This window comes from Mustela putorius, unplaced genomic scaffold (genome assembly GCF_011764305.1).
Source record: "Mustela putorius furo isolate JIRA1106 unplaced genomic scaffold, ASM1176430v1.1 tig00000095_pilon_pilon_pilon, whole genome shotgun sequence".
Taxonomy (NCBI): domain Eukaryota; kingdom Metazoa; phylum Chordata; class Mammalia; order Carnivora; family Mustelidae; genus Mustela; species Mustela putorius.
In genome coordinates, this window is record NW_025421280.1 from 36939108 (window position 1) to 36961157 (window position 22050).

Below are 22050 nucleotides of genomic sequence, written 5' to 3' on the forward strand. Positions count from 1 at the left end.
ACGCGCCCTCCTCGGACTCACTTCCGGAGTGGAGTGGCGCATGCGCCAGGCGCCCGGGAGCTCGCGAGGAAGGCCAGGTTCTCCCTCCCTTCCCAGGATGCCCCGCGGTTCCGGGTGTGACGTCAAGGGAGGCGTGGCCACAGGGCTGATTAAATTAACCGCGCTACATGGAAGAGGGAGACCCCCACGCGAGTCGCAGGGAGGGTGTGTTGTAGTTCGGGTTCGGCGTGAGGTCTTCTCTCTGGAAAGAGACAGGGAAACCTGAGGCGGAGGGGGTTGCCATCGCGACGCGGCCCGAGTTTCGCGTCCAGGTTAGGCGCAGGCGCAGGCGCAGACGCGGCGGGAGAGGTCCCCGAAACCTCCGGCAGACTGAGCGCTGCTGCTGGGGAGCTGCTCCCGGGATCGGCGGCCCCTCGGGCTTGGGGTCCTCCGTCGCGGCCAGAGACCCAACACCGCGAGAGCGGCTTGCCCGGGACTGAGGAGCGCGGACGGACCCGAACCACCGATCGTCACCCATGGCGGCCCTCGTGAGTATGCGGCGGAGTGCGGGGGTCCCGGCGGCGGCCGCTGCAGACCCCTTACTCACCGTCCTTCCTGCTCTCCCTGCAGGGCCCCAGCACCCAGAACGTCACCGAGTATGTCGTTCGAGTTCCCAAGTAAGTCCCTGAGCCCTCCCCGCTTCCCCCGAGAAGGGATCAACACCTTCCTGAGCTTCGAGGCCTGCCTGGCACCTGCTGTGATTCCCCCTCCTAACTGGCAGGGACGTGGGGACGGGGCTGGGCTTGAGCCGAGGCCCCTCTGGGGGCATCCTGTGTTTTGAACAGAAGGAATGAATGAAGAAGTCCAGTAATAGACAGGAGGATGAAGCCTCCCGGCCTGGCATTCCGTCGGGCAGGAATGCCTTTTCCCCAGCGGTGACTCTTCTTGGTCCTCTAAAACCCAATTCCAGGATTTTCCTCCGGGAATCATTCCCTGCCTGCCCTCCCCCATCCCCAGGGCACAGTTCCCCATTACTCCCACATCTTGGGCGCCCCCAGATCTCTGTGTCTCCTGCTCTTCTTCAGCACCCAGTGGGGAGAGTTTGGATCTGTTCCCTGACAGACGGGGAGCCCCTGAGGGCTTTTGTGGGTCCACAGGTTTGCTGAGCCAGGGAGGGTTTGTTAAATGATCGGTGGACTGAGCAGTGCCTCTTCTTGTCCGTTCCAGAAACACAACTAAAAAATACAACATCATGGCCTTCAACGCAGCTGATAAAGTCAACTTCGCTACCTGGAACCAGGTAAGTCCCTGTCGTGAGCGAGAGCCTGACCTTGCCCTTGGTGGTTGCAGCAGACATTTAGTTCCAGTAGTAGCTAAGGCTTGGTTTCCTCCATGTCCCCGAGTGGAGATCAAATGAGGTACTAAGGCCCAGGCTGAGCTGCTGGGTATCCCTGGGAGGAAGATTTGGCAGACCCCACCGGAGGCCTTGGGAAAGGAGAACATTGAGAAGCTATGTCCACTGACAGGCATAGCCCTGAGTTATCTGGGCAACCGAAGGGGCTGCGTCCCGCAGATGGTTTCTGGAAGCTGCCACTCTCTGGTGGTGCTGCTGTAGCAGAATACCACACACCGGACGGCTTATAAACACACATTTATTTCTCACAGTTCTGAAGGCTGGGAAGTCCAAGATCAAGGCGCCAGCAGATTTTCAGTCTGGTGAGGGCCTGCCCCCTGGTTTATGTATGGCTGTCTTTTCACTGTGTGCTCATGCGGCAGAAGGGGTGTGGGAGCTTTCTGGGGCCTCTCATGAGGGCACTCATCTCATTCACGAGGGTGGAGCCCTCGTGACTGAGCCCCCCCCCCCAAGGCCCCACCTCCCAGTGCCATCTCGCTGGGGGTTTGGTTTCAACGTAACACATTTTGGTAACACATTTTGCGGTGGAATGCAGACATTCAGTCTCTAGCTGAAGCCATTAAAGGGTTTTATTTATTTATTTATTTATTTATTTTCATTAAAGGGTTTTAAATCGAGCAGGTATAGGGTGATCCGGGCGCTGTCGGGAGACAGGCTGTGGGATCAAGGGCAGAGAGTGTGCGCAGGGGGAAGGCATTGGCTGGGGTCCCGGGGAGTGACCATTGCACCTGGAGCAAACAGAGGTGTGAGAAGTGGGTGGATTCTAGGGTGTTTCGAAGTAGCGCCCACAGGATTTGTTAATGGCTGGATGTTGAGGGATGACGGGGCCTATGGATGGAGTATTTGGGAACTGTGGGCCCAACGTCGTGTATTAGACATCCAGAGGAGATTGGAGGGAAGTAAGCAGTCGAGCTGGAAGGCTGGAAGGGAGCCTCTGGGTATTTGGGGCGGCATTTAAAGCCATGGAGCCTGGACCGGCCCAGCAGAGGAGTTGGCCCCGAGTCTAAGGGGGGCAGCTTCTGGCCTTCTCTCAGTTGGGCGGCTCCTAACCGCCCAATCTTGTTTTCCAACACAGGTCTCTCTTTTGACTGCTTTTAAAGGTCACTTCCTCTAGTTGAGCAGATGAGACCATCAGAGCTTGGGTAGGTGGATGCTTGCTCAGGGCACCCCTCCCCTTGTAGGGTGCCTGCCTCCCAGCATCTCCACCTGCGCACCATTCATATACGGGACTAACGCGCTCCCCCGACCTCTGGTCCCACCTGAATTATCCAGAGAGGATGCAGTGTTTCCAAATCCCTGATCACTCAGTGGGGGGACCTGCTTTACCACTGGTCATCCACGAGAAATAACTCACCCATTGGGGGTACCCAGCCCCCAACACTCACCCCTAAGAGGAATAACTTGGTAAATACTTTGGGAACATACCCCTTCTGTCCTTCATTAAATAGGAGGGCCCCTCTCCCCCCGACCCCTGAGAGCCCAGAGGAGCCTACCCCCTCAGTCACGTGTCCCTTTGGAGGGGCCGTGCCCCCCATTACCCATCACCTTGAGGTGCAGCACCTGAGTACTGATGACCTCTTGAGACACGTGACCTCCCAGCCACTAGGACCTTGCACATACCCTGTTCCCTGATCGTCATGGGAACCCTCAGAATCTTAGGAGGGGATTACATTTCCTGGGGAAGAACGAATCCCCTGGGTTGTCACTAATCACCCAAGGGAGGAGGCAGGTACAGGTGTCTAAGTACTCACAACGTCCCCTCCCCCAATAGCCACTCCCCACCCAGGGCCACTCCTGGGCAGAAACCTACCCCCGCCAGGGGAGACCACCCCCTGGGCTAGAGGTGAACCATCCAGACAGGGGCCCTGCCCTCTGGGGTGACCACCTTCAGGGAATCAGGCCCGTTTCCCCCCACCTTTAGCATTGAAGCACACCCCGGGCTGGCTCCCTGGAAAGGTGCAGGAAGGACACTGGTCCCTCCCCTCCGTGGGGGGGCCACAGCCTGGGGAGCTTGACCGGGATCGAATGCTAGCTTGGTAGCCCTCACATTTCCAAGGTTTTATGCCATCGGCCCCCAGCTCGTGGTGTGGGCTGCTGGGAGTGCCCGCCATTCTCACTCTTGTCCTTTAGATCGGGTCAGCAGGCTTTTTCTGGAAGGCCCAGCTGATGGTTATGCTGGCGTTGTTGGCCAGGGTGACGATAGGGAATGCGTGGCCACATTCCCTCCTCTTTTTGGTTGTTTGGTCCTCCGGTGTCCGGAGGTGGTGTCTGGAGGTGGCAGCGTTAGCCCTGCCCCCCCTGATGTGCCCAGACTCCCTTCCAGTCTCCTGCTGCTGCAGACAGCGGTGCCGTAAAGGGCTGGTAGAGGGCTCGTGTGGGGCCTCTCACCCCCACTGTCTGGGGAAGCAGTGTGCACGTCTCAGAATTTCTTACCTGCTGCTGAATTGCCTGGAGATCCAAATTTGGAAAACAGCCTTTAATGACGTCTCAATGCAGAGAAAGAAGTGGGCCAGTTCCAAGCAGGTTGTTTTCTTTGCTTTTGCTTTTGTTTTCTCACCAAAATGATCCGTTTATTTATTTATTTTTAAACTGTTGATATAGAAATAGTTCCAAACTGGGATGCCTGGGTGGCTCAGTTGGTTGGACGACTGCCTTCGGCTCAGGTCCCGCCTGCATCGGGCTCCCAGCTGCATGGGGAGTCTGCTTCTCCCTCTGACCTTCTCCTCGCTCATGCTCTCTCTCACTGTCTCTCTCTCGAATAAAATCTTAAAAAAAAAAAAAAAAGTTGCAAACTTTTAAAAGCTGCAAAATAAACCTAGTACAAGGCTTAACCACATGCCTTCTCCCAGACACACAGTGTCTGGACACACAGACATACAGGCCAGTATCCTACCCCTTTTTCTGTTTTGCTCAGCTGGAGGTTAGCTCTGAATGCCGGCAGCTCAGCCTGGGAGAAGTGGGGGATCAGGGGTGTTCTGGGGAGGGGGTGCAGAGCTCAAGCAAAGGCGGGCATCCCGCTGAAAGTGTCTGTTTCCTTGCCACCCTGCCCTGCTGTCCCAGGCCCGGCTGGAGCGAGACCTGAGTAACAAAAAGATTTACCAGGAGGAAGAGATGCCCGAGTCCGGTGCGGGCAGCGAGTTCAACCGCAAGCTTCGCGAGGAGGCGAGGAGGAAGAAGTACGGCATCGTCCTCAAGGAGTTCCGGCCCGAGGACCAGCCCTGGCTGCTCCGCGTCAATGGCAAATCGGGCAGAAAGTAAGTGGTGGTGGCAGTGGGTGCCTCCCGTTGTCCCCCGAGTGTGCCGACTCTGTTGGGCGTCCTCTGTCAACACCCATGGCTCTCGTGGGGTTTTATTTCTGAAGGTGAACCAAACTGGTGCTCATGCAGGAGCCCTAGAGACTGGGGTGTGGGAAGCCTGAGAACCGGGCTGATTGCACACAGCAGGGGTCTGCGGGGAGGGGTGGGGGGGGTGGGGGTTGTGGCGATTGGGAGGCCAGGTGGTGGAGGGCGCTCCAGGAGGAACAGTGTGCACAAAAGCCCGGAGTGGCCCACAGACCAGACCTGTAAATGGAGGCTCACACAGTTGAAGCCCAGGGTCTCCTGGCATTGAATTTTTTTTAAGGATTTTATTTATTTATTTGACAGAGCAAGGGTGGGGAGGGGCAGAGGGAGAGGTAGACAAGCAGACCCCCCACTGAGTGCAGAGCCAGATATAGGGCTTGATCCCAGGATTCCGAGATCATGACCTGAGCCGAAGTCAGACACTTAACCAGCGGAGTCCTCCAGGCGCCTCTGGATTTTGCTTTGAGAACCCAGATGGTTCTGGAGATGGGTTAGGCTGGGGGCATAGGCAGGCAGGGGCCTGGTCCACAGCGTGACCATGACTCTCTGCAGGTTCAAGGGCATAAAGAAGGGGGGTGTGACAGAGAACACGTCCTACTACATCTTCACCCAGTGCCCCGACGGGGCCTTCGAGGCCTTCCCGGTGCACAACTGGTACAACTTCACGCCGCTGGCCCGGCATCGCACGCTCACTGCCGAAGAGGCGGAGGAGGAGTGGGAGCGGTGAGTGAGCCCGGCAGGCCGGAGGGAGGCAGGGCCCGGACAGAAGCTCCCAGCTCCCTAGAAGGGAGCAGAAACCCTTGGAAACGGGGTGTGTCACGGTAGCTTTCTCTCTAGCTGGGAGCTGCGTACTCAGTGGTCACCAAGCCGGACTCCACCAGGCCCTTGGCAGGGAGCTCCCAGTGCAGTGAGGGAGGCAGACCCGGAAGCATCAGGGACACACACAGCCCTGAGAGGGCTGGGGAAGGGGTAGCTGAGCTGAGCCCTGGAGCAGGAATTGGCAGCGCAGGGGAGGGTCTCTCTGGCCCGCTTGTCTTCCACCAGGCAGGAGAGCCCCGGCTGGATCAATGACACACAAGATCTATATGATGTAAAATTGACCATTTAACCATTTCTAAGTGTCCCGTTCGGTAGCATGAAGTACATTCATACTGTTGTCCAGCCGTCACTGCTGTTCCCTCTCCAGAACTTTCTCATCTTCCCGTCCTGAGATTCTGCCCCCATTAAACAGAACCTCGTTGTCCCCTCCCCCAGCCCCTGGCGGCCACCGTTCCACTTTTCCTTTCTGAGTTCGACCTTCTTTTTTTTTTTTTTTTTTTTTTTAAAGATTTTATTTGTTTATTTGACAGAGAGAAATCACAAGTAGATGGAGAGGCAGGCAGAGAGAGAGAGAGGGAAGCAGGCTCTCTGCTGAGCAGAGAGCCCGATGCGGGACTCGATCCCAGGACTCTGAGATCATGACCTGAGCCGAAGGCAGCGGCTTAACCCACTGAGCCACCCAGGCGCCCTGAGTTCGACCTTTCTAGGGACCTCACTGATCATGTAGTATTTGTCCTTTTGTGACTAGCGTATTTCATGGAGCACAATGTCTTTAAGGTTCATGCATATTGTAATATATGTAATATATGTAATATATTTGTTTCCTTCCTTTTTGTAATTAAGATACTTTTAATGATTAAAAAAAAAACATAAAATTTATCATCTTAACCATTTGTAAGTGTGCTACTCAGTAGTGTTACATCTGCTCACGTTCTTCTGAGACAGAACCTCACCCCTTTCCCTGCTGCTGACGAACCTCATGCTATTTGATACAATCCTAAGGCTCTCCGTAGCCGCAGTCATATTTTTTAAAACTTTTTATCACCATGCTAAATGGAAACATCAGTGTCACGTCTCATACAAACAAAGGCACCCATCAACTACCATAAAAACACATGGACATGAATACGTTGTAGCCAAGTTCTGTTGCCTGAGAAATGCCCTGAGCTCGAGAGAACTGCTGGATACCAACACCGCGCTGAGACCTTCTGCCTGAGGGACGCGGGACAGAGAGGGAATCGGAGAAAGGCCAGCTCTTCCCCAGGGGATTTCAGGATCGCATTATCTGGGGTTACACCATCCTCAGATCACCTAACTCCTGTCCATGGTTTCCCCTTTGGGGGAGCGGCTGGTGGAGATTGCAGGGGGAAGGCCCGGTTTGTGGAGCCAGGTCCCTTGTAACCCCCACTGCACCGCACCCCCTGCCCCCAGGAGAAACAAAGTCCTGAACCACTTCAGCATCATGCAGCAGCGGCGGCTCAAGGATCAGGACCAGGACGAGGAAGACGAGGAGAAGGAGAAGCGCAGCCGCAAGAAAGCCAGTGAGCTGCGCATCCACGACCTGGAGGACGACCTGGAGATGTCGTCTGACGACAGCGAGGCCAGTGGCGAGGAAGGTGAGGCCGCTGGCGCCCCCCGGGGGGCTGGGTCGTACTTGGTCAAGGTGCCTGAGTGATGACTTGGGTTAATGCCGCTGTAGGAAGGTTTGGTCACTCACAGCCCGCTGGGAATGAGAACACGACGCAGCAGGGTACGCAGGCCACCGGGGAAGCCCCAGAGTTGGTAGGAGGTAGAAAGGAGTGACGCCAGCACGGTCTCAGCAGTGGCCCTCATCGGGGCTTCCGCGGGATGGGCCATGCAGGGGTCGGAGGGGAACAGCTTCAGATCTGCCACTTAAGTAATTCTGGCAGGCCCTGGGCTACAGGGGAGGGCTCTGGCCGTCGGTACCCAGTCTCCGGCCCTGGTGGCTGGAGGGGAGGAGATGATGGGCGGGAGTGTGAGAGTCCGGCGAGAGGAGCTGGGGGTGGAGACTTGGACCGGTCGGGTTACGCGGGAGAGCGGAGTCCTTGGGGGTGTCTCTGCCCGGTTAGCGAGGCCCCCGAGATGTCCAGATGTCCTTGGATAGGCCGAACGGGATGAGGGCCCGCCTGAGCCCCGCTCTGCTTCCCCAGGTGGCCGAGCGTCCAAGGCCAAGAAGAAGGCACCCCCCGCCAAGGGGGGCAAGAAGAAGAAGAAGAAGAAGGGCTCCGACGACGAGGCGTTCGAAGACAGCGACGACGGGGACTTCGAGGGCCAGGAGGTAGACTACATGTCCGACGGCTCCAGGTGAGGCGGGCGGCAGGCGGCGGGCCTGGGCCGGGCCTGGTGCACTGGTTCCCTCACCCCGCGCCCGCCCCGCTGTCTTGCAGCAGCTCCCAGGACGAGCTGGAGGGCAAGCCCAAGGTCACCCAGCAGGAGGAGGGCCCCAAGGGCGTGGACGAGCAGAGCGAGAGCAGCGAGGAGAGTGAGGAGGAGAAGCCGCCGGAGGAGGACAAGGAGGAGGAGGAGGAGAAGAAGGCGCCCACGCCTCAGGAGAAGAAGCGCAGGAAAGGTCAGTCCCCGGCCCGCTTCCCCGGGGCAGCCGGCCCCCCAACTCGCAGAGCCCCCCCCCCCGTCTGAGGTGGAGCTGGGGCGGGCGGGCTCCGCGACACCAGCGTCCCGCCTCTGGCCCCAACAGACAGCAGTGACGAGTCGGACAGCTCCGAGGAGAGCGACATCGACAGCGAGGCGTCGTCCGCCCTCTTCATGGCGGTAAGGCCCAGCCCGGGGCCCGAGTGGGCAGGCGGCCGCCCCGTGCCGAGACTCACGTCCCCAACCCCGTTCCCGCAGAAGAAGAAGACACCCCCCAAGAGGGAGCGGAGGCCGTCGGGAGGCAGCTCGCGGGGCGACAGCCGGCCGGGCACACCCAGCACGGAGAGCGGCAGCACGTCGTCCACCCTGCGGGCCGCGGCCAGCAAGCTGGAGCAGGGTGAGCGGCCTCTGCCCCTCGCTGCGGTCCCCCCTGCGGTCCTTTGTTCTGCCTCCAGGGCAGAGCCCAGAGTCGGGCCACAGGCCCGTCCACACCCCCTCCCCGCCCCCTGCCCAGGGGACCCTGGGCCCCCCATGCCCTTCCCCCGGGAGCGCAGGACTCAGCCCCGCCCCCACTCCCCCAGGCAAGCGGACCAACGACACGCCGGTGGCCAAGCGTTTGCGGCTGGAGCCGGGACCGCAGAGCCTGTCGGGGAAGTCGACCCCTCAGCCCCAGTCCGGGAAGTCGACCCCCAGCAGCGGGTGAGTTGGCACGAGGGCAGCCGGGGCCACACGGGGCGCGGGGGAGCCTCCTGCTGACGGCCACCCTCCCTGTGCCCCGCTCCTCAGGGACGTGCAGGTGACCGAGGACGCCGTGCGCCGCTACCTGACGCGCAAGCCCATGACCACCAAGGACCTGCTGAAGAAGTTCCAGACGAAGAAGACGGGGCTGAGCAGCGAGCAGACGGTGAACGTGCTCGCCCAGATCCTCAAGCGCCTCAACCCCGAGCGCAAGATGATCAGCGACAAGATGCACTTCTCCCTCAAGGAGTGACGGCCCGGCGCCGCCCAATAAACGAGCTCGGCTCCAGAACTTCCTGGGTGCTCGCCTCGTCCCTCCCCTGCGCCCCGAATCCCAGAGTCCCGCCTCTTCAGTTCACGTCACCCTGGGGGTTTCCTGGGTGCCGCCTCACCCGGCGCGGGCTCCTTCTGGAACCTTCCGCCGCACCTCTGAGCCTACTCTCAGTCCTAAGCCTTTTGCATGCAGGGGTGGGGAGTGTTGTCTCTCTGGCTCTAGCTTCTCTGGTCCTGTTTTTGGTTGTAGCTTATTCCCTTTCACCCACGAAGTGCTTCTCCAGCTCTTGGCTTCCTTTTCAGATCACCTCGCCTCTAAGGCCTTTGATCCTTTCTCTCACGGTTTTGTTTCAAGCATCTGTCTTGTTCTGGTCTCTGCCAGACGCCTGATTCCTGATTCCTTACCTGACGCCTCCTCACGATTGACTGTTATGCTGTAGAACTTCGAATGGGGACCTGAGGCCGCCTCGGGGCTTTGGGGGGCCGCTGGGCAGTGAGCTTTGCAGGCAAATCCTCCGATGCTTTTGCCTTCGCCCGCACCTCCCACCGCGGTGGCCCAGGAGCCCTGGGCTGAGCCCGGGTTAGGTGGTTCTCAGCCAGTGGTTTCTCTCCCAAAGCGGCCCTGAAATCCCAAGCCCTTTTGTTGTTGCTGTTGGCCCCTGGGCCCTATTTTTCAGCTTCCCAGCGATGTTTCTAGGGCTCCCCGTATTTCTGATGACTCCGTTATATTTCTCTTTTATCTCACATGGCCAGTGTTCTGCCGTGGGAAGGTTTTTTGTTTGTGGACAGTTTCAGTGCTGGAAATGGAATTTGGCTCTGGCGCTCCTGAATCCGTTCTGTGTGATCCGGCTGGGGGCGGAGGGTGGGGGGGGAGGATGTGGGGCTTCCGTCTTGCTCGAGGCTGGATGCTAGGTGGAAAATTTCCCCACCCAGTTCCACAGGCCCTTGGCCGCCGAGCAGGGATGCCAGAGATGACAGGCTAATTCCTAGGAATGTCCCAGGTCCGTCCAGCTTCCCTCCCCATCTTTCTGCCAAGTCTTTTTGGGGGCGGCAGGGTTGCCCTGGCCTGTCGATTTGACCCTGGGCCTCCCTGCCATGCGACGGAGGGCTAAGGCCCTGGTGGCTAGGAGCAAGGGCCTTTTGTGCGGCAGGATCTGGCTTCCAGTGTGACTTTGGACAAGCGACAGTTGTCTGAGGTGGTCTCAGCAGGTGCCACAGTAACCACACCAGCAAGACGCGGACGGAGTTGGGGTCCGTCCCCAGCTCTTCTCACATGAAAAGCCCACAGCGGTTCCCGAACCCATGTTTCTCTGCTCACCAGTGCAGGACGAATTCCTGAGCAGGTGTTTTCTGGGGGGGGGGGTGGTGGTGGTGGTGGCTGTTTCCGGAGCGAAGGCTCCCCCACTGTGGGTTTGTACCCCTCCCTGGCAGCCTGGGGTGGGGACCTGCATCGCATGTGTGCCCCCAGTCATGGGTAAACATACTGGTTTCTGCTGTCCCCCCCCCCTGCCAGAGCTGCAGGCTCCTACCTGGGCTCCCACCCTGTCTGACCTCCGCGAGATCGAGCAGCTTTTCAAGCACTACCCAGGTTCTGCGTACTTCCAAGGCCTCAAAGCAGGCTTGCAGGCTTGCCCGCCCAAGCTCCTCCCTCAGGCAGGTGTCCCACGCTAAACGTGCCACCTGTCCTCAGAGCCTCGTGTGGGAAGGACCCCGGTTAGGCCCCTTTCACAGGCGAGGGAGGGCCTCCTTTCCCTGAGGCCACAGGGGCATGGAAATCACTGGAACTTTCTGCTGCCTCTCAGAACCTGCCGGTGTAACCGCCCCTCCCACCCTAATGCTGGGAGGGGGCTGAGGTCCCTGGGGCCTCAGGTGGGCCTTCTAGAGACAGGAGTCCCTGCAGGGTGAGCTTCCTAGCCTCGTGTTCCGGTTCTTGGCTGTACCCCAGGCCTCTCCCTTTTCCTGTTTTGACGCCGGCTGGGGCGGGCCCGGAGACAGGAGCCCGGAGACAGGAGCGTGAAGCCTTAATCCTCCAGGTGACAGCTCGGCTACCTGCTGACCTGTCCCCCCCCCACCCAATCCTGCTCTACCTGGTGCACAGTGTGGGGACTCCAGACCCTGGGCACCCTGAGTGGGGATGGGGTCCCACTGGTGGGCTCTCAGTGGCCCCCCCAACTTCTTTCCAGAAGCAGGTGGGGCAGGGGACCCCGTGGCCCGCCCTGAGTTCGGCTCTGGCTGCCGCAACACTCGTAAATCAGGGGTGAAGGGGGTGTCGGAAACGGGTCTGCGGAATGTCTGGATGAGGCGGGGAGGGGGTGAACCTTAACTCTTGGAGGCACAGCGAGTGGGGCAGAGGAACCAGTCGGAAGACACAGGACAGTGTGTGCTGCGGGACACGGGGGTCATCCTGTGGTTACAGCAGCGGCAACGAAGAGGTGATTCCTCCCCCCACCCCCACCTCGGCCCTGCCCTGGCAGTGGGATAAATTGAGGGAGCGAGGCCTCCCCACCATCAGGACCCACCTGTCACCATGGGCACAGGACGCGTCCTGCTCTGCTCTCTGCTGATCCTGTCCCTACGGCTGGGCCTCACCAGGGGCCCTGGTGTTTGGGGAGCTCCAGTGGCAGAGGAAGAGCTCCGAGGGACCCCAAGGCTGCAGCTGGGTAAGGACCCCCTGGACCCCGTGTGACTCCCCGACTCCTTCCCGCCCAGACCCCACTAACTGTCAGCTGCCCCTCTGTCCCCCGCAGGGGCCCGCCCGCGCCGAGCCCTGGCCACCCCGTGCCAGCTGTGGAGCCTGTCCCTACCCGTGGCCGAGCTGGGTCTGGGCTACGCGTCGGAGGAGACAGTTGTCTTCCGCTACTGTGCAGGCAGCTGCCCCCGTGATGCGCGCACCCAGCATGGCCTGACGCTGGCCCACCTGCGGGGCCAGGGCCGAGCCCACGGTGGGCCCTGCTGCCGGCCCACCCGCTACACTGATGTGGCCTTTCTTGACGACCACCACCGCTGGCAGTGGCTGCCCCAGCTCTCGGCAGCCGCCTGCAGCTGTGGTGCCTAAGGACGCCTGGCCTGGGGCCCCCCGAGGCTCCTGGAGGAGCTCTGCTGACTTATTTATTGGAGACCAGAGGGGAGGTGGGCCGGGCAAGGAGCATAATAAAGGAACTGCCTCCGCGTGACTGTGTTCAGTGCATGATTGTGTTCAGCCCAGGTGCGCCTTGCCCCAGCCACCTCAGCTCCCAGAGTGGGGAGGGGAGGGGGAAGGGGGGTTCCTGGGCTTCCCTGGCCCGGCTCAGCCCCTGCGAACAGCCAGTGCAAGGCAGGCCAGTCTGTCCACACTCCAACTTTATTCACCAACACGGTGTCTCTGAGAAGCTGGGGAAAGAGCCGGGGGTTCAGCAGGCTGGGGGCGGCTGCCCCAGCTCCCCCGGTCTCATCCCTTCAGGGAGGGAGCGGCAGATCACAGAGATGCGTCGGCCCCGGGGAACCCGACGCGCCCCAAAAAAGGACTCTTCATCCCGAAGAATCTCATGGGAGAAGTCATAACGGGCTGAGCCCCTGCAAGAGAAAACAGGCTGTGGCTGGGTGGGGTGAGGTGGCCTGCCTGCCACAGGGGAATGCTCGTGTCTGCTGGGAGGGCTGAAAAAGAGAAACATGCTAGGTGGACATCTAAGGAGTTACTGGGGGGAATGGGGGCCCCTTGGCTGGGCAGTACCTAAGGATGTAGAGGGAGCCTGGCTCCAGCAAGAGTTCCAGCCACTCCCCTGGCTCCTGGGTGTGCACCAGCCGCATGACGCTGGGAGATAGTAGGGACAGACCAGCGATGGTGGCTCCGCAGAACTGGAAGAGCGGGCATGGCGGCCAATCAACCTCTGGCCAATCAACCCCACCGGCCCATCCCCATCCAAGGCTCTGGCCTCTGCCCACCTTGATGCTGTCCACGTGCGGCTTGATGTAGCCCCGAGGTTCCAGGTCCAGCACATGCACTGGGGACAGCAGGGTCTGGCCAGGGCTAAAGGCGGCTGCTTGCACGCGCTGCAGGATGGCCCGGCTTGCCTCGGACCAGCGTGACTTTTCTGTCTCTCGGAAACCGTGGATGGCCTGCACAGAGAGCTTCCGTCAAGCCAGGAAGCTCGCAGAGGGAACAGGGAAACTGAGGCACGGGTGGGGGGAGGGCAGAGTGCAAAGAACTGGCTTTCCCAGCATGACCCTTGACACCACCCTCAACTTACCACCTGGATCCTACCTACCCTAAGATCCTGGGTCTCGAACCCCAACCCCTGTCCTACTAGGCCCGGCCTCACTCCTCTGTACCTGCCTTCAGGTTCCAATGGAGTCCCAGAGCTAGTCCCCAGTGCTGGTCCCACCGAAATGTTCTATTTTGTTTGTCTCCGCCCACAACTCGACTCCACTCAAGTCTTCTGTCTCCGCCCCCAACCAATGACCCTCCCTCTTCTCGCTCCACACCTGTTTCGGCTCCTAACCTTGCCCCTGTCCCCCACACACCCCAGAGTTCCAGGTCAGGGATCCAGCTATGACCAAGCCCTCATCTCCGCCCGCAGAGGCCCTGGGCATCAAGACCCCGGCCCCAACCGTACCCCATACAACCCAGCGCTCCACCCCCGTGCCGACCTCTAACGCCGCAGGCTCCGCCCCCACCGTAGCCCCGCCCCCACTCCATCGCAGACCCCGCCCCCAGCGCCGCCGGCCTCACCGCGTCCCAGTGATCGTATTCGTAGCGGCGGCGGCGCAGCTCGGGCTCCAGCTCACGGCTCAGCGTCTCTTCCTCGGCCGCGCTTAGGAAACCCGGACGCACCACGGCCGCGTCCCGAAGGCGGCTCAGTACGGCTGGGCTCGATCCCCGCACCCAGCCGGGTACCTGCAGCGCCCCCAGCGCCAGCCGCCCACTCCCGGCCATAACCCTGGGGCCGGGTCGTGAAAGCTGTCGGGGTCAGGGCTACGCCCCCGCCCCGGAGCCATTGGCTGTGGCCGCACGGAGTCCCTCCAATGATTGGCCTTCCCCATAGCCCCGCCCCCCTGGCCAAGGCTACTGGCTGCTGCTCTGCTCGCCCTCTCAAGCTATTGGCTCCCCAGAGAACCCGCCTCCTCGCCCGCGGTGTGGACGCAGTGGGCGCGGTAGATGGTGGCGGCCGGGGGCGGGCTCAATGACGGAAGGCGCCTGGGGCGTGACGTCAGGGGCTGTAGGAGGATTTGGGCTAAGGCCCGGGTTGTGGGGTCGGCCAGAACTTTAGATTGAGGGAAAAGTCCGCTGAGAAGAAGGGGTCAGGGGCACGGGGTCCAGGGGAGTGACATCAAGGCCATGATGTCAAGGTAGAGGTTGGGGTCAAAGTTTGAAGCCAAGCATCACCTGTTCCCCCTCTCGTCTATGCATCATCCCTACCTGTGTACAAACGGCCTGGCTCCCACCTTATAAGTAAAAAGCAAACCCCAAAACCCTCCTCTTGCTTTAAGGGTAGGATTGACGTAGCACCACTTTGCAGCCTTTACTGGAATATTTAGTGATCTAGACACGGATTGTCATCAGCCTCTAATGTCACAAAACGAGGGACCACGACGCTTTGGGGGCCTCCTGATGGACGGACACACCTCCACTTAAGAGGCCATTTGCCAGAAAGCGGAATCTGAACCCGATCAGACTTCTCTACATTTATACGTCAAGTCACAGGGAATATCAAGGACAGACAGAGGTCACAGCCGGTCCTGACTGATCCCATCATCAAAATTCAGATGGGAAGTCCACAAGACCAAAGGCTGAATTTCAAGGAAAGAGAAGAAAAAGAGGGAGAGATTGAGAGAGAGATGGAGGAGAAAACCCGCAGTTAAAAGAGGCTTCGGGAAGCATCAGTGAGTTGCAAGGTATGCACCTTACCTGGAGGCGGATTCGAACAAACTAATAATATAGGGGCAACTGGGGAGATTTGCACACTGGTTGGATTTGGGGTGATTTTGTTTTTGGGGGGATGGGGGTTTGCAAATGGTATTTTGGTGGCCTTTTTAAAGATTTATCTTTTTAGAAATGCATGTTGAAATATTGACCCCACAACGCCTCTGGGGACAGCCACACATTCTCTGCTCTCCTTATACAATAACATTTCTTGAAAAATGTGTCGAGCTCCCATGTCTTCCCGCCCCCTCACTCTGGGTGCACACCAGGCTGGCATTCAGCCCCTACAACCCTGAACCTGGGATCCTGCTCATTCGGTCAGTGACTTCCGCTGTGCCAGATCCAGCAGCCGGTTCTCAGGCTGACTGCTAGTTTATTGACATACCCAATGATGTCTTTTCCATTTTCATTCTCAATCCCGACCCCAGATTTATCCACCCTCTCTCCCCCGGATGTCTGAGGCACATCAAGCACCAGAAGTAACGGGTGTCCAAACTGGACTCCTGATCCCCTGCCCCCACACCTGCGCCTTCTGGCAACCTTTCCACCCGTCAGCTCTGCCTTTAAAACCTGGCTAGAATCCCACCTCTCCTGGCCACCCAGCTGGGGCCACCAGCTTTCATCTGATTATTCCACGTCTCAGAACTCATCTTCCAGTTTCCTTGCTGGCTGCACTCCTCCCAGTACTCCATGGGAGCCATAGTGCTCCTGCTTTTTTGTTCTTCTCAGCACCCTCCATGGCTCATGTCCCTCTGCTCAGATCCACCAGGCCTTCTAAGCTCTGTCCTCCTTCCTTTCTGTTCACATCTCCACCACTTCACGTCAGCCACGAGTCTCCTCGGGGCCCCTCCCACGTGGCAGTCACAGTCCTGCCACAGGGCCTTTGCACTTGCTATGCCTGCTGCCTGGACTGCTCTGTCCTTCTCTTACCTTAAATCTTGTTCTTGTTCAAGCATCACTTTCTCAGCAAGGCCTTCACTGGGCACCACACTGAAAGCTGTAACTCTCTTTCTCTTACACACACACACACATATTGTGCATACCTTTCTCCCTGGATTTTTAAAAAACTGTCTACCACCACAAGAGTAAGTTCTTTGAAGACAGGGAATTTTGTTTGCTTCAGGATATGTCGTGGCCTCTAGAATAGTGCCTGGAATATCCTTTTTGCTCAGCAGGGTTTGCTGCAGTTAGGGGGCTTGGAAGGTCAGAGCCTCAGGGCTGGGGTGAAGGCAGACGAGGCATCGTGCAGGGCACAGATGTGCGTGCCACGTGGGGCAGGCAGGGAAGGTGACACAGACGGGGCTCAAAGACTACAAAGATTTAATTGAAAATCACAGTGTCTCGTTCAAGATACCTGCCCTGAGGGGCAGCCCCAAACCCAGAGTTCCTCCTGGGACCCTTCCAGGCTCAGCAGCGAGGGGTGGGCAGGGCTGCAGCTCCAGCTTCTGACTGGCGCCTGGCCTCCCCCGACTCCTCTGGAGGGTGAGGTCTGGCTCTCAGATGCTGGCAGGGGCGGGCTCTGCTGTCGTAGTCGCCCCCACAGGCTCCTTCTGCACCAGCTCGGGCTCATCCTCACCGTCCTGGGGAGGGTGGACCAGAACCTTGTCCAAGATGCCAAACTCCTGGGCCTCCATGGGGCTCATGTAGCGGTCCCTCTCCATGGCCGACTCTGCCAGGGGAAGCAAGAGGCGGGGTGGGGGGTTAAAGCTGGAGACCTGGGGCCAGGTCCGGGGGGCCCTGTTCTGTCCCTTCTTCGCCGGGTGACCTTGCCTTTCCCCTCTTGGTACCTCAGTTTCCCCATTGGTAAAATACCCATTCCATTTTTCTTTTTTTACTGGTTCCTGATGTCTAACACACATCCAGATGCAAGTGGACAGTGCGAGTTTCAGTGTGAATTTCACATACCCACGTGACCAGCACCCAGACTGAGACCGGGGCCAGCCCCAGGTCCCCAGCTGCCCCTGGGGGGAGCCTCCTTCCAGTCACTGACTCCTCTGGCCCAACAGTAACCGCTAGCCTAATGGTGGCGTGTCGGCAGAGATAAGCATGCTGCTTTTTGTTTTTGAATATGTGGAATCAGAGTATTTACTCTTTTTTCCTACTTGGCACTCTGTGTCCGAGATTCAGCCCAGCTGCCGCGTGTCGCCATGGCTGGGTCTCTGTCGTTGCCTTGTGGGACTCCACAGCATAAATTAAGCACGAATGCACTCGCTATGCTGCTGCTGGGCATGGGGGTGTCTCCCGGCGTGGGGCTCCCGCACACAGGCAGTCAGGACGACAGTCGGCATGCCCATCTGCAGCTTTGGTGGACAGAAGCACCCACATCTGCGTGCATGCAGAGTAGGGGAACCGGGGCGTCTGGAGCCTTCTGAGCCCGAGCAGGGGGTGTCAGACGGCTTTCCTCTTCGCTCCTGCCTGCCGCAGGTGAGTGTTCCAGTTCCACTTCCAGTCCCAGCTCCAGTTCTCACTGGTGCCGAGTGTCGGGTTCTGGATGTTAGCTCTTCCGGCGGATTAAAATGGTATCTCCCTGGGGCCTTAACTGGCCTTTCCCTGGACTAATGATGTTCTTTTGTAAGAAACAGATGCGCAAGGGGTGCCTGGGTGGCACAGTCGGTTAAGCGTCCGACTCTTGGTTTCAGCTCCCGTCGTGATCTCAGGGTCGTGGGATGGAGACCTTGTGTCGGGCTCCACGGTCAGTGTGGAGTGGCTCCCTCTCCTTCTGCCCCTCCCCCCATGTACTCTCGAAAATAAATAAATTGGGGCGCCTGGGTGGCTCAGTTGTTAAGTGGCTGCCTTTGGCTCTGGTCATGATCCGGGCTCCTGGGATCGAACCCTGCATCAGGCTCCCTGCTCAGCTGAGAACCTGCTTCTCCCTCTCCCTCTGCCTATAGCTCTGCCTACCTGTGCTCTCTCTGTGAAATAAATAAATAAATAAATAAATCTTTAAAAAAAAAAAGATAAAAAAAATCTTAAAATATATATACGTTACGTCTGTATGTGTATATATATGGGCAATTTTACTTATTTATTTAATTTTGAGTCATCTCCATGCCCAACATGGGGCTTGAACTCCTGACCCTGAGACCAGCAGTCGCGTCTCTCCCGACTGAGCCAGCCAGGTGCCCCTAATGATGTCATTTTAAAATATCATCACTAAAGATGATGAGTATCTTTTCTTATATTTCTTGGCAATCTAGAAAATTCTTTATTGAGGACAGTGTTCAAACCTTTGACCCGTTTTAAGTGAGTTTTTATGAAGATTCTGCAAACTGGTCTTTTGAAAGTGCTTAGGACAGGGGATTTCCATTGGGGGTGACCAATGGAAATTGGTCAAGCTGCCCCCCTGGGGCAGCTTTGGTCGTCACAAATGGAAGGTGCTGCTGGCATCCAGTGGGTGGTGGCTGGGGACATGGCTCCACGTCCCACAGCGGCCAGGACAGAGGATGGTCCAGCCCTGAGGGTCAGCGGTGCCAGGGTCGAGAGGCCCTGGCTTGGCACAAGGCCTGCCACACGTGTGCATGTTGGTTAAAATAAAGGAGGGCGGGGGCACGGGGGGGGCACTCACCAATCACCTGCAGACTCTGTTTGGTGTGCTTGGCGTAGATGCCGTAGAGCTGCTTCTTCAGTTTCATGATCTCCTCTGCCTGGATGGCGATGTCTGTGGCTTGGCCCTGAGGGTACGAAGGAGAAGGTCACAGTAAGCATCAGCCACTCACAGGGAGGCCGGAGAGGGCATTCAGACGGGTGGGTGGAGTGAGGCTTTTCGTGGAGTGAGGCTTTTCGAGGCCCACACACCCTGGAGCATCTTTGCTCCTACCAGGAAGGCTTCCTGTATTTTTTTTTTTTTAAAGATTTTATTTATTCCTTTTAGAGAGAGAGAGATGGGGTGGGGGCAGAGGGAGACGGAGAAGCAGACTCCCCACTGAGCGGGGAGCCCCATGCGATGTGGGGCTCGATCCCGCAACCCCGAGACTGTGACCTGAGCCAAAATCAAGAGTCAGATGCGTAGCTGTCGGAGGCACCCTGGTGCCGGAAAGCTTCCGGTATTAACTGTATTTTCTGCATGTGGAGCCTCGCCCCTCCCAGGGCAAGCGGATTCCGGGAGCCAGCGGACAGCTCCAGCTCTGCCATGAGTTTTCACAGGCAAACCAGCTGATCCCAAATGCGCCCCCCTCCTCCACAGGGCACCCATACTCAGGGCCACTGTCCCCTGCCCTCCCTCTGCCCCCAGGGCCTGGGCCAGACAATGAAGCCATCCCCTATCCCCCGAGCCTGCTGAGATATTTCAGACTGGCCCATCCTGAGCTCTGTGGGCCCTGCCTCGCTGTTCCTTCCTGCAGAAACCACAGTAAAATCCCTATCCACCTCCCACCCCTGCTCTGTGCCTCCTGAGTGACGCTGGTGCTTCCCATGTGGGCAAACGTGACGGGGCAAGCCCCCCGCCCACCCCGCCCCGGGAACTGTGAGTAACAAATGGTCTTTCCAGTGGCTGTCCTTTCCCGATCCGCTGGCCTCACCATACCTGACTGAAATCATTCTGAAACCTACACTTGCCGACACTGACACTCGCCCGTGACTTCCACCCAGTTGGTCCTTCTGTCCAGACGCCACCCCCGTCCCAAAGCAGCCTGCGTGGGCCCGGCACTCACCCGGGCACCCCCGGAGGGCTGGTGGATCATGATGCGGGAGTTGGGGAGCGAGTGGCGCATGCCCGGGGTGCCGGCAGCCAGAAGCAGGGAGCCCATGCTGGCGGCCTGGCCCACACACCACGTGCAGATGGGGTTCAGGATGTACTGCATCGTGTCGTAGATGGCCAGGCCTGACGTCACCATGCCGCCTGCGGGCGGGGCGGAGTGAGCAGCAGGAGTGAGGGGCTGCGCTGGCTCCTCGCCCCCAGCCTTCCCCCAGTGCGGCCCCTGGCCTTGGGGGGGCTTGTGTAAAGACAGCCCTTTAAAGCCCAGGTCACAAACGTGAATACTTCGGAGGGCAGGGAGGCGACAGCAACGGGTGACACGAACTGAATGGGGAGAGGAGAGCACGTGCTCCAGAGCGAGCTGACCCTTACCGCCCTTGTAACCGGGCCCCCAGGGGACCAGATCTGTCAGAGTTGCAAGGGAAGGTGGAAAGCGGGGAGCGTGGTGGCCGAGAGGGACGCTCTGGAGTCAGCGTGTCCTGGCAGTGTGGTCTGGGTGACCTTGGGCAAGTTACCCAGCCTGCCAAACAGTGGCTCCTCGCAGACAGGGGGAACCGGACCAACCACAGGCCACCGCCACGAGGACCAGAGGAGTTCAATGCCTATGAAACGCTTCAAGTACAGGGCACAGTTGGCGCTCGGTCGAGATGAGCTCTTCTCTTTTGGGAGGGGGTTGGTGCTGGTGGTGGCAGCTACTAATTTTAAAATATGCCGACCACCAGGTCAGGCTGGTAAGATATTACATGTGTGATCAGAGGCAGGCTCTGCTGCCAGTTTGGGAACCTAGACTTAAAAGCAAGGACCAGGCAACTTTTGGAGGTTTCGAGACAGTTTTGGGATTCTGAAGGAAGCTCAGCACCCTTTCTTCCTCCAGAGGGAGAATGTTCCTGATGGAAGTGGGGTGGGGGGCGTCTGCCCCGAGTCACCTGGAGTGACCCAGGAAGCGGGCCCTGGCGCCCGGGGGATGGCTCTGCTCACCAGGACTGTTGATGTACATGTGGATGGGCTTCTTGTTGCTCTCGGACTGCAGGAACAGCAGCTGCGCAATAACCAGGCTGGCGACGCTGTCGTCAATCTGCAAGGAAGGAAGCGGGGAGGGTGGGTGCGCCCAGCTGGAGGGCAAGGAGCAGGCTAACCCAGGCAACTGTGAGGTGGCTGGGGATGAAGTCAGCGAACAGGGATGGGTGTCAGAGCCCAAGGGAGACGGCTGGGGAGGACTCAGCACCAGGAAGGGGAGGTGGTGAGGGGTGGTAGGGCCCCAGGGGGTTGGAGCACAGGAAGTGGGGGGAGTCAGTGGGCTCAGGGCAAGAAGGGAAGGGGTCAGGAGGGTCAGATGGGGGGATGGGGATCAGAGCCAGGAATGGGGAGGAGGGTCACTGGAGAGGGAGGGAGTCAGAAATCAGGTAGGGAAAAGCAGAGGCTGAAGGGCTGGAGGTGGGGGATGGGGCCAGAAGAGGGGGTTGAAGGCTCATGTGCCCAGGAAGTGGGGTGTCAGACTGGGACCAAGGCGGAACCTTGGTGGGAGAGGTCAAGAGGTCAAGGGGGTTCGCGGAGGAGGAGGGGCGCATAGGGTCTGGGCAGGCGCAGAGGACAATCCCGGCAGGGCACTCACTGGACCCATGACACACACGATACGCTCCCGCAACAGCCGCGAGTAGATGTCATAGGCGCGCTCGCCGCGACCCTGTGGGAGAAAGATGGCGGTGGGGGTCAGAGGCCGGCAGTGCCCGCGGCCCGGAGACCCCCGACTCCCACGCCGGGTCGAGTTCCCGCGGCCGCTGTACCGTCTGCTCCACCACGATGGGAATGAGCGGGAGAGCCCGGGCCGCCGTCGCGTGCAGGCTCCGCTGCAGGGCCAGGCCGGTCTTGGGCGTCCGCCGCGGGGAGAACCGGGCGGCGAGGCGAGGCCCCAGCACGGGGAACCTACATGCCGCCACCCGGGCCCCCCCAACCAATATTCCGGGCCACATCCCGCCGCAGTCCGTCCCGGCTTCCGTCCGATGGCGGAACTACAACTCCCGGCGTGCGTTGCGTCTAGGGCGCATGCTCACGGGCCGCCCACGTCCGGGGAGCGGGACCGGCAGGCTTAGGGGCGGGGCGAGGGTGGAGCGGAGCCTGAAGGGAACCGAGGCGGAGGACCCTTAATGAGCCCAGTTTCAGTGCCCTTCCTAATGAATTAGTTATTCCTTAACGTAAAGATTAGCCTTAGGGGCGCCTGGCTGGCTGAGTCGGTGGAGCATGCGACTGCATCTGGAGGTCTTGAGTTCAAGCACCACGTTGGGCT

General features: G+C 59.2%; 4 protein-coding genes across 8 annotated transcripts; 2 read left to right on the forward strand and 2 right to left on the reverse strand.

The window, feature by feature from the left end:
• The first annotated feature begins 32 nt into the window (after positions 1–32).
• Positions 33–9193, forward strand: GTF2F1 (general transcription factor IIF subunit 1). 4 transcript variants are annotated; one of them, XM_013045391.2, is made up of 13 exons: positions 610–656; positions 1207–1279; positions 1645–1695; positions 2469–2535; positions 4454–4647; positions 5287–5457; positions 6985–7169; positions 7725–7878; positions 7962–8143; positions 8270–8343; positions 8422–8560; positions 8745–8862; positions 8950–9193. In XM_013045391.2, the coding sequence occupies exons 5-13, from the start codon at positions 4505–4507 to the stop codon at positions 9152–9154; spliced, it is 1371 nt and encodes a 456-aa protein (XP_012900845.1). In that variant the 5' UTR covers positions 610–656; positions 1207–1279; positions 1645–1695; positions 2469–2535; positions 4454–4504; the 3' UTR covers positions 9155–9193. The 4 variants fall into 4 exon arrangements, with proteins under 4 accessions (XP_004771636.1, XP_012900844.1, XP_012900845.1 ...); XM_004771579.3 differs by lacking the exons at positions 1645–1695; positions 2469–2535 and adding an exon at positions 33–527; XM_013045390.2 differs by lacking the exons at positions 1645–1695; positions 2469–2535 and adding an exon at positions 33–527 and having other exon boundaries at positions 7965–8143.
• Positions 9194–9330: 137 nt separating this feature from the next.
• PSPN (persephin) lies at positions 9331–12380 on the forward strand. Its single transcript, XM_004771572.3, has 2 exons — positions 9331–11834; positions 11922–12380. Exons 1-2 carry the CDS (start codon positions 11702–11704, stop codon positions 12227–12229), a joined length of 441 nt encoding a protein of 146 aa, XP_004771629.1. The 5' UTR covers positions 9331–11701; the 3' UTR covers positions 12230–12380.
• Positions 12381–12495: 115 nt separating this feature from the next.
• ALKBH7 (alkB homolog 7) lies at positions 12496–14137 on the reverse strand. Of its 2 annotated transcripts, none has more exons than XM_045085624.1 (4): positions 13883–14137; positions 13096–13269; positions 12884–13008; positions 12496–12807 (listed from the first exon to the last, which is right to left on the reverse strand). In XM_045085624.1, exons 1-4 carry the CDS (start codon positions 14084–14086, stop codon positions 12564–12566), a joined length of 747 nt encoding a protein of 248 aa, XP_044941559.1. In that variant the 5' UTR covers positions 14087–14137; the 3' UTR covers positions 12496–12563. The 2 variants fall into 2 exon arrangements, with proteins under 2 accessions (XP_044941559.1, XP_044941563.1); XM_045085628.1 differs by having other exon boundaries at positions 12496–12726; positions 13883–14135.
• A 2239-nt stretch (positions 14138–16376) lies between these two features.
• On the reverse strand, positions 16377–21781 carry LOC101688054 (caseinolytic mitochondrial matrix peptidase proteolytic subunit). The gene is made up of 6 exons (XM_004771571.3): positions 21551–21781; positions 21379–21450; positions 20745–20841; positions 19723–19910; positions 18639–18744; positions 16377–16742 (listed from the first exon to the last, which is right to left on the reverse strand). Exons 1-6 carry the CDS (start codon positions 21734–21736, stop codon positions 16570–16572), a joined length of 822 nt encoding a protein of 273 aa, XP_004771628.1. The 5' UTR covers positions 21737–21781; the 3' UTR covers positions 16377–16569.
• Positions 21782–22050: the final 269 nt, after the last annotated feature.